This window comes from Chrysochloris asiatica, unplaced genomic scaffold (genome assembly GCF_000296735.1).
Source record: "Chrysochloris asiatica unplaced genomic scaffold, ChrAsi1.0 scaffold00002, whole genome shotgun sequence".
Taxonomy (NCBI): Eukaryota; Metazoa; Chordata; class Mammalia; order Afrosoricida; family Chrysochloridae; genus Chrysochloris; species Chrysochloris asiatica.
The window spans coordinates 30,928,819-30,940,045 of NW_006408520.1; the positions used below are offsets into that span (position 1 = coordinate 30,928,819).

General features: G+C 37.7%; 1 protein-coding gene across 1 annotated transcript in view; it reads right to left on the bottom strand.

Annotated features, from left to right (window-relative positions):
* LOC102829226 (calcium-activated chloride channel regulator 4-like) overlaps window positions 1-5,035 on the bottom strand; it is a 42,603-nt gene extending 37,568 nt beyond the window's left edge. Inside the window, exons 1-3 of the mRNA XM_006831071.1 lie at window positions 4,877-5,035; window positions 2,592-2,732; window positions 2,312-2,459 (exon numbers count right to left, since the gene is read on the bottom strand). Coding sequence (XP_006831134.1) covers window positions 2,312-2,459; window positions 2,592-2,732; window positions 4,877-5,035 — 448 coding nt within the window. The remainder of the gene's footprint in view (window positions 1-2,311; window positions 2,460-2,591; window positions 2,733-4,876) is intronic.
* Between the last annotated feature and the right edge of the window lie 6,192 nt (window positions 5,036-11,227).

Here is an 11,227-nt window from a genome sequence, read left to right on the forward strand (position 1 = left end):
TTGAGTGTTTTTATCAGGAATGGATGTTGGATTTTGTCAAATGCCTTTTCTGCATCAATCGATATGATCATGTGGTTCTTTTCCTTTTTCTTATTTATGTGGTGGATTATACTGATAGTTTTTCTGATGTTGAACCATCCTTGCATCCCTGGTACGAATCTCACTTTGTCATGATGTATTATTTTTTTGATATGTTATTGAATTCTGTTGGCTAGGATTTTGTTGAGAATTTTTTACATCTGTGTTCATGAGAGATACTGGTCTATAATTTTCTTTCTTAGTGATGTCCTTCCCTGGCTTTAGTATGAGGGTTATGCTTGCTTCATAGAGTGTATTAGGGAGTTTTCCATCCTCTCCTATATTTTGGAATAAAATTGGTGACAGCTCTTTCCTGAATGTTTGATAAAACTCACCAGTGAAGCCTTCTGGACCTGGAAATTTTTTGGTTGGGAGTTTTTGATGACCTGGTCAATTTCTTCCTTTTATAGGTCTATTCACGTTTTCTACTTCACTTTGTATAAATTTAGGTAGATTGTGCTTTTCTAAAAATGTATCCATCTTGTTTAAGTTTTCAAATTTATTGGAGTACAACTCTTCTTAATATTCTGTTATTATCTTTTTTATTTCTATTGGTTGCATTGTGGCATCACCCATGTGATTTCTTAGATGCTTTGTAGTTTGATGTTTGTAAATTTATGGAGGTTTGTTTTGTGGCTAACACACAGTCTATTATGGAATGTGTTACATATGCACTGGAAATAAATGTGTATTGTGCTGTTTTTGGGTTGAATGCTCTGTATAAATCTACGAGGTCCAGTTGGCTAATTGTGTTGTTTATTTCCTCGTTCCAATTAATTTTACAATTTTGTTTGTCAATCTTGGAAACATTAATAGATGTGAAAAACAAATAGCTGGATGATTCAGTACAGATTTGGCAAGTTGAATGACATATAAGGATTGGGTAATTAAGTAATTTGAATATTTATACTTGGAGTAGACATGCCAGGTAGGAAATGTCAGATAGGAAAGAAAGTATAGTCAGAAAGTATAGTTATAAGACAATGGTAGACTTAGAAAATAACCTGGCCTCAAGGACTAAAAATGCTAAGAAGAACAAACATATTCTTAAAAGCCATCAAGTCAGTTCTGACTAATAATGTCCCTGTATATGGTTCCCAGGAGTCTGGGTGTGGTGCTATAAGGTAAGCACTAGATTGCAAAGTCAGTTTGATCATAGCTCTCCTTGGAAACTCTATACAGGGTCACTATGAATCGGAACCGACTTGACAACACTTACCAACAGCAACAACATAGGATTTCCAAGTAGTGGCTGGTAGTGGGTTTGAATTGCTAACCTTGTGGCTAGCAGCTCAGAGATCCTTCTACAGCACCACACCAGGACTCCAAGAACAAACATGGTTAAGGTAAATTAAAGGGAGAAGTAAGGTGGTAAGGGTTAGGATGATGGCGTTTTCAAGTTTGAGGTGTAGAATAGGTGCAGTAATGATGAAAACCAGCTTAGCTGATTTGGGGGTGGAGATAGTAGACTTAATGTATGAATGTTCATTGAATGATAGAAGAAGAGGTGATTCTGGAGAATTAGTATTCAGGAAGGCTTTTGAGTACATTGCATTTGAGTTGGACCCTTCTTAGTAATGGTTTTCATTTTTATCTGAAAAATAATATGCTTTGAGTTTACTTGGTCTTAACTTTTAGGTTAAACCACATTAAATTGCCATTTTGTAAGCCAACCGTGCAGAATTACAGACAATTTCATGTGATTCATCCAAAGAGATTAAAGAATGATGTCAGCAACAGTCAGTCTGTGAGTTTTTCTGTTGACCAGGAACTGGCATCAAGCTCTGTCCAATCTGCCTTGCATTTATGTTTCATGGAGCAAGTATGTGATGGATGCCCAGCTGTCAAGAGTTAGAAAGTTAAACACTACTAAGTATTCCTTTAAACAAAACAAAACATTTATCATTGCCTGTGTTTACAATGTGCCGGATATTGTACTGAATACATTTCTGTCACTTACAATGTGCCGGATATTGTACTGAATACATTTAAGTGGAGAATTGAATTGAATGCTCATAACAGTTTTACATGATAGGAACTCCTATGTTCACTATTTTACAGATGAAAACCACAGAGAAGTCATGTGTTCAATGTCACACACAGCTTATAAGTTCCTAGGGGAGTCAGGATTTGAACCTTGGTAGTCTGGCTCCAAAGCTTGCACACTTAACCCTGGGTACAAGCTACTTCTTACCAACATTACAAAACACATCTTTTAAATAAAAATTCTTACCTGTTGGTCCATATTCATTTTGTTTTTTCCCCCGTACAAAGTCAGGGGTGAAATGAATGTATTTTCCCTTTTCTTCACATGCCGCAAAGTGCCTGGTGTATGGTTGATCTCTACCTGGGAAGGTTGGTGGTGCAACTAAAACATCAGCCTGAGAATGGTTAAAAAGACTGTTAAAATTTCAGAAAGAATAAATTAGACTGAAAACATTTGAAATAATAAATTGGGAACAAAATTGGAGAGTACTAGAAAATATAATTTTTAAAGAGATTTTGAAACTTACATGTTTGTAGTTCTCATGTTTTGGCCTCTTGTATTGAGGGTTTTCCTTCCAATTCTCAGGAATTAATATAGATACATTTTTGAAAAAAAATCTTTTTTCTGTGGCTTCAAACAGGTAAGTAGAAGCTGAAGTCACCATGTCCTATTATTATTAAAGGAAAGAAATATGTGAGGAGACCTGAGAGCGGTCTCAATGAGCACACACAGACCACAGACATTTCCCATTTTAGGAGTGAACAGAAAAAGCGACTGACTGATGAGTGGGGTCTCTGCCTCACAGTTTCATCTCTGCTACCTGTCAGCCCCCAGTGATAGCTTAGTAGCTCATAAATCATTCTTCTATAGCTTTACATCAGAAGACAAATCTTCTGTTTGCGATTAGAGGAATTGCTTAACATTATGAAAGAGCATGGACTTTGAAGTCATCCTGACTTGGCTGCAGTCTGCATGGACTTTGAAGTCATCTAGACTTGGCTGCAATCTGGACATGTATTTTCTAATTCTTAGATATTGAATGATTTATAGAACCACTCTGGCCACCAGTTTCCTCAATCTTAAAAGAATTATTTCTACCTATCTTTAAGGTTGTCCTAAAGAAGGAATGAGTTGTTAAGGCTCTATACTAAGGCTGTCAATAAGACTGGCTGATACAATGGTTGTTTATAAGAAGTAGTTTATAAGTGAAGAACATTCTTAGACATAGCAAACTGAGGAAGACAGTTTGTAGGAGTGGGTCAAAGTGAGGTTTCCAATCACCAAAAATAATATCACTTTATTTAAGTGTTCTGAAGCCCAAGAATACAATGATGAGTAAGACAGTTTTCCCATGTATTTTGCTATCCAGGGAAGGGAATTGATAGAGTCACTATGGGAGTCTATATGATCAAAGTCATTTAATAACTGAGAAATTCTGTATGCTGGAATATGATGTCAATCTCTTTATCTTGCCTATTGCATCGGAGTCTACAGAGTTGCTTTCTCCAGCAAAGTTCTTCCTTTTCATAATACTTCTTGTTAAGATAGCAAACAATAGAACTTTTGTTTTGTTTTGTTTTCAGGAAATCAGAAGTCTTCCCTGTTTTTCAGAGAGGCTGAGTCCTGGTGTGGTGCTGTAGGATAAGCGCAGGACCTCAGGTTGGTTTGAACCACATGGTTGACAGTTTAAATTCACCAGCTGCTCCTCCAAAACCTTATACAGGGTTGCTATGAGTTGGAACCGACTCGACGTCACTTAGCAACAACAAATAAGCACTAACGAAAAAGTCAGAGGTTCAAACCCACCAGCAGGTCTTTGGAAACACTATACAGGGTTGCTGTGAGTTGGAACTGGCACTTAACAACAACAGTGTATTAAATGAGGTCAGCACACAGGCTTCAGAGCCATAAGATCTGTCAGATAACAGAGTTCAGTAAATGTAAATCCAGAGCACTGACTGGAGGTCAGGAAAAGGGTTTCAGAGAGCTGCCAGAGTAGATCAGTGTTTACATCAGGATGGCCTAAAGCAGATGAAAAGATTTTTCTATTTACTTTGTAAAAATGCCTCTCCCTGTTTCTTTCTTTCTTCTTCTATTTTTTGGCTTTAGCAATCTTTTGTTTTCAACTTGTTATCACTTTCTGCTTGAAGTGATGACTATCTCTGTGCTGATGTGATAAAAGTGTGTTTGGTGTTTGAATTGAAGTAATGATTGGAAAAGTAAGTTTGCTGCATATGGTTTGCATTTGTGTTGTACATTGTATAACTCAAGGTACACTATTGACTTTGTGGTCTTTGTGACTCTTAGATTGTACAGGTATTTCAGAGACCCTCCCCTCAGATGATCATGATCCCCCCTGAGTCATCCTGGGATGACTAATAATGTTTCCCACAGACTTTCCCAGGAGGATTCCTATAATAGTCCTTCTAAGTTCTCAGAATTTTAATACTCCATTTGGATCAAAGGAGATTAAGTTATTAATGTTTCCAAAAACAAGTACTCTCAAACCAAGAAACAGCACAAAAAATGAGGAAACTTGAAAATTGGACCTTTCAGGTAGTTAATTATGCTAAATCTTCATCAGTCATCTGATCAGATAGTAATCCCAGGATTAGGGCCCTATGTCTTGTGTTTGGTCTTGTTGTAAAACTAAGGAAGTCCCATTTAGAACCTCCATTTCTCACTGTTCATCCAGCATTGGGCTCATTGCTTTTAAACTTCCTGAAAACATTCAGAAGATGCCATGATAATTACCTACTGACTTCTTTACAATTTAAGCAAAGCAGTACTAAATTCTCATTTCTTACTTACCTTTATCTGTTCAATTAGTGTCTCATCTTCTGGCACAAGAGGGTTGATGGCAATGATAATGTCTTCATAACCATTGTTATTCAACTGAATCAAGGAAGTATTTGATCCCTGCAACAGACAGAGGATTAAGAGGTAAAGAGAACTTCTGAATAAGCCCATTGCTACTATCTAGTTGTTCTTGACTTGAATGTTGCCTTAACAGTCTTTTCTTTTGCCTTTCTCTCAACTTATATACTTTTTAGGTTATCAATGTTGACTGATTAACTGTATAAAGGTCAATGTTATAAACTGTAGAAAAACATTTGACTTGAATTTACACAATCATTGTATGTTGTAAAAAGTGATTAAGAAGTATAGTGTAAGTCAGATCTTTACATTAAATTAATTGTACATTTTCCACTTGGATAACTTTTTCTATACCTTCTGATTCTGGTAAATTTCCTAAGTATAGGCATATACTTAGTATTTTCTATACATAATGTGATATTAATAAAAAATATAATGAATAGAAATAGTAATGCTATTCCTCAGTTTTACAAAGAATTAATTTATTATTTAAATTATTTATCTGAAAGTATAAATAATGAAAGAGCATGTCAGATGAACTGGAAATAACAACAGTTGGGTAATTTGGCATTCAGACCTAAATTAAATGACTAATTAAAAGTAAACAAATTAATGAAAATGTGGTAGGGTCAACTTGTCAAAATAAATGTTTTAAAATAACAACAACAACAACAACAAATGAAAAAGGAATAGAATTTTTGTTTTTGTGGGTACAGATTCCTTATTGCAATTCTTTAAGGTATATCAGAAAATTACCCCATTTATGTATAGAAAAACTGAGGCACATAGAGGCTTAGTAACTTGCCATGATAAATTAGTTATGAATGACCATGTCAGGGCTTGAACTCAGCATTCTGATGCTAGAGTCTATGGATTCTTAAATACTCTAAAACAAGACAATGTTTTTTCTTTTAAGTTTTTATTGTGAATTGAGTGATAGTTTACATGGGAAAGCATCAACTTTACATTCATCCTATCGTATTTCATTTCATTGTAATGATTACAATCCCCTCCATACATCATCATTCAACAGCATTTGTTGTCATTCCATCTGTTTTTTGTTTTGAAGCACTCAGGAATATATAACCACTCAAACAACCAAAAGGTATACCCTGCAAGTTTGCACCCCCCACCCCTGGCTATCAGCACACAGCCCCTCTCCCTCCTTGAGTCTAGAATCCCCAGCCAATCTGTCTCTCCATGTCATTTTCTGTGCCTCCATCTCTAACATCCCTGCTTCTCTGGATAGGGTCCCGCACTCCATTCTTCTCCCTTGATGGTCCTAGGGTCCTCTGCTCCTGGACTGCAAGTTCAATCACTCCCCTCCTTTTGTTACAAAATGTTTACCTTTACATCTGCAACAATCGCAATCAGTCCTGATACCAATTATTCACTATTGAACCACAAGAGTCTTACCCCATCTCCTTTTACCAGCCCCATCCAGACAGGTTGGAAACCACTCACTGGAGAGTCTACCTACCCCCACACCCTCTGAAACTAGGCTCCCTCTTGAAAGCTTGTAAGCCAGTCACTTTGTGCCTTTGCAGCCCTGCCCATTTTGGGTATCCAATGTCTAAATTGCCCATCCCTGTCAACCCTGTATACAGAGAGGGTGAGAATGATACTTGCTGTAAAGAATTGTTACCTACTACATCCATAAGTATAGGTAAAGCTCATCAAATTGTAGTGGATTACACTTTTTTCCTCTTATTTTCTTCCTCTAGTAGAGTTCTGATCATCCAGCCATTGAAGCTGGGTCAAATGGGTACTATCACAAGTATAGGCATTCTTGTGCATTTCCCATCTCCCCTCACTTCATATCAACTGGATGCCTCACTATCCGCTCTAGTCATCTATGACTATGTCCTTGTCCCTGGGCTCAGGAGACCCCAGGTCTTGCTATACTGCTGGCCAATCAAGTTGCGATCCAGGTTGATAGGAATCTATTGAACGTGGTCAGACTTATCTCACAGCTTCATTGCTGATTTTCACCCACTTCCTCTTATTAGTAGACCAGTGAGGTCACCAGCAAGATTACATGTCTGCTAGTATATTCCCTTTGAGTTTCAGTCTTGGAAGGGGGTTTGCCCTGAGGGGACTTGCACGTTTGCCCTGATGGCTCCCCAGTGAACAACTTGCTTGTTCTTGTAGTAGTCAGTCAGACTAATGATATTGTTTTTTGTTTTTTTTTTAAGGTTTTTATTGTGGATTGAGTGAAGGTTTTCAGGGCACATCATCGGTTTCACATTCAAACATTCATATACTTTGTCTCATTACATTGATTATAATCCCCTCCACATACCATCAGTTAACAGAGTTTCTATTCTCTTTAGCTTTTTTTTTTTTTGGGAAAAACTTTGCCTTTTTGGAATTTACAGTCTCGGCTTTTAGGGAAGGTTTTTACATTTATCTGTGAGTATCCAGGGCTCATGTATGGAATTACTAAGCAGCATAACTTAATAATCAGATAAGGGACATTTTGCTATGTCTGCTAGGTGGCTAAAGTCTGATCCTCAGAGCCTATGGTTTGGACGGTCAGCAACGCTTGGGCCCACAGGGCCTTGAACTCCTGACCGTGTCTGCACGGTCTGCATCAGATTCCCCCTTATTTATTATTTGTTTAAGGGACGCTGCCATGATATTGTTTTTAATTTTTCCTTCTAGTCTTCCTTTCAAGAAATATCTTCTGTTCCTCCAGCTGCTCCAAGCTGGTCTGCTTGTCTTTTCAAGTGGAAATTTCCCACCTCAGAAGATTCTGAATGGGGCTCAGGATTCCACCTAAAGTCCTATATACAACAAAGGCTCCACAAGAAGCCTATTTCACTGGGCAAGTTTTAGAACCCCTTTTAGGTATTACAATCAGTTATAGGTTGAAGGTGGGCTTACAGTCTTTCTTTCTAATAAGTTTTTATTGTGAACTGAGTGAAAGTTTACAGGGCAGATCATCAACCAGTCATACACCTTGTTTCATTATAATGTTGATAATCCCCTCCATGTATCATCCATCAGTTAACAGTGTTTCTTCCTATTTACTTTAGCTCTTTTTGTTTGTTTGTTTGTTTGTTTTAAATACTCAGGCATATATAATACTTTATACCACCAAAGGGCACATTCTGCATGTCTGTCTCCTGGCCTCCAGCTCTTAGTCCCTCTCTTCCCATGAATCTTAGAGTCCTCAGCTGCTCCCTGTCTCCATGTCCCCATCTCTACCTCCATCTCTGGTATCACTGCTTCTCTGGATAAGTTCTCACATTCCTCTTGTGCTCTTCTCCCTTGATGATCCTAGGGTCCTTTGCTTGCTTATTCTTATAGTAGCCAGTCATATTGGGTTTTTCCTGATGGTCTTTCTTTGAAGATGTATCTTCTGTCACTCTAGCTGTTCCAGGCTGGTCTGCTTGTCCTTTCTAGTTGGGATGACCCACCTCAGAAGGTTCTGGATGGGACTCAGGATTCCACCTAAAGTCCTATACTCTGCAAAGGTTCTGCAAGAGGCCTATTTCACTGGGCAAGTTCTAGAACCCCTTTTAGGTATTGTAGTTAGTTATAGGCTGAAGATGGGCTTGCGAGTTTTCTGTAATCATGTTTCCTGACATTCCTTTCTACCCCACTCAAGTGTCTATTTACACTTTAGGATAAGTACTGGACCACAAGGTCACTTTGAACTGCAATGTTAGCTGTTAGAACTCAACAGTTGATCCTTTGAAACCCTATAGAGGGTCGCTATAAGTCAGAAATGACTCAACAGCACTTAGCAATAATAATCAAGAAAATCATCCAGGAAGAATGCTAAAGGGCATTAAAAATAAAGAAAAAAGGAAAAGATACAAATGGATGTCAGAATAGACTCTGAAACTTGCTTTATAACATAGATATGCTAAAGCAAATGGAAAAAATAAAGAAGTAAAAGAGATGAACAGAACATTTCAATGAGCAGCTCAAAAAGACAAGGACAATTATTATAAAGAAATATTCAAGACCTGGAGTTAGAAAATCAAAAGGGGAAAACACACAGCATTTCTCAAGCTGAAAGAACTGAAAAAAAAAAAAAATCAAGTTTCATCTTGAATTATTGAAGTATTCTATGGACAAAATTTTGAATGATGCAGAAAGTAGCAAATAAAAAGAAAGGAATACTCAGAGTCACGGTACCAAAAAAAGAAATGGTCAACTTTCAACCATTTCAAGAGGTAGCATATGATCAAGAGCCAGTGGTCCTGAAGGAAGAAGTCCAAGGTACACTGAAGGCAATGACAAAGAACAAGGCTCTGGAAATTGATGCAATACAAATTGAAATCTTTCAACACACTGATGCAGCACTTGAGGCACTTACTTATTTATGCCAAGAATTTTGGTAGACAACTATCTGGCCAACTGATTGGAACAGATCTGTATTTGTGCCCGTTCAAAAGAGAGGTGACTCATTGAAATGCAGAAATGATCAGACAATATCATTAGTATCACATGAAAGTAAAATTTTGCTGAAGGTAATTAAAAAATGGCTGCATCAAAACATCAACAGGGTAATGTCAGAGGTGCAAGCCAAATTCAGACATGGATGTGGAACGAGGGATATCCTTGCTGATGTTATATGAATCTTGGCTGAAAGCAGAAAATATCAGAAAGATGTTTACCTGTGCTTTACTGACTTTGCAAATGCTTTCGACTGTGTAGATCATGACAAGTTATGGATAACATTGCAAAGAATGGTTTTCCCCAAACAACTGTGCTCAATGCCAGGAGGCAGTTGTTCTAAAAGAACAATGGGACACTGAATGTTTTAAAGTCAGGAAAGGTATGCATCAGGGTTGTATTCTTTCACCATACTTATTCAATCTGTATGCTGAGCAAATAGTCCAAGAAGAAGGATTATATGAAAAGAACCTGACATCTGGATTGCAGGAAGACTCTTTAACAACCTGAAATATGCAAAAGATACAACCTAACTTGCTAAAAGCAAAGAATTGAAATAACTACTGATGAAGATCAAAGACCACAGTCTTCAATATGGGTTACACTTCAAGGTAAAGAAAGTAAAAATCCTCACCAATAGACCAATAAATACCATCATGATAAACGGAGAAAAGATTGAAGTTGCTAAGGACTTCATTTTGCTTGGATCCACAATCAACACTCATAGAAGCAGTAGTCAAGAAATAAAATTATGTACTGCATTTGGAAAATCTGCTGAACAAGACCTCTTCAAAGTGTTCAACAACAAAGATGTCAGTTTGAGGACTAACGTGTACCTGACCAAGTCAGTACTTTCATTAGCTTCATATGCATTTGACAGCTGGGCAATCAATAAGGAACACAGTAGAGAAACAGAAGCATTTGAGTTATGGTGTTAGAGAAGAATATTAAAAGTGCCATGGACTTTTATTTTAAGTACCATGGACACAAATCTGTGCTGGAAAAAGTACAGACAGAATGGTTTGTTTCCTTCTGCTATTCGTCGGACCCCTATGAGTTGGAATCAACTCAAAGGCATCTAACAACAATAGCAACAATTATGTACTTTATATAAATAGAATTACATAGTATGTATTCTTTTGTAACTGAATTCTTGTACACATGTGAGTATCTTTCTTGGTTTAAACCGCTAGTCTTTCAATTATCAGTCCACTGCCAAACCCATAGTGTCCTCAGAGCTCCATCATGGTCTAATATTTGTTGTTTTTGTTGTTAGGAGCCATTGAGTGGGTACCGACTCATAGTGACCCTATGTACAACAGAACAAAACATGACCCAGTCCTGTGTCAACCTCACAATTGTTGCTACATGTTAGCCCATTGCTGCGGTCACAGTGCCAATCCGACTCACTGGGGGTCTTCTTCTTTTTCTCTGACCCTCCACTTTCCCAAGCATGATGTCCTTCAGGGACTAGTCACTCCTGCTAATGTCTGAAATATGGGAGGTGAAGTCTGGCCATCCTATCTTCTAAGGTGCATTCTGGATGTACTTCTTCCAACACAGATTTGTTTGTTCTTTTGTTTATTAAAAGTCCATGGTACTTTTAATATTCTCTTCCAACACCATAACTCAAATGCATCGATTCTTCTATAGTCTTCTTTATTTATTGTTCTATTTTCACATGCATATGAGGTTATTAAAAATACCATGGCTTAGGTAAGGTAGTGTAGTGGTTACGAATTGGGTTGCGAACCTTAAGGTCAGCAGTTCGAAACTGCCAGCCGCTCTGCGGGAGAAAGATGAGGCTTTCTACTCCCGTAAAGATTTACACCCTCGGAAACCCTGTACAGGGTCGCTATGGGTCGGAACCTACTC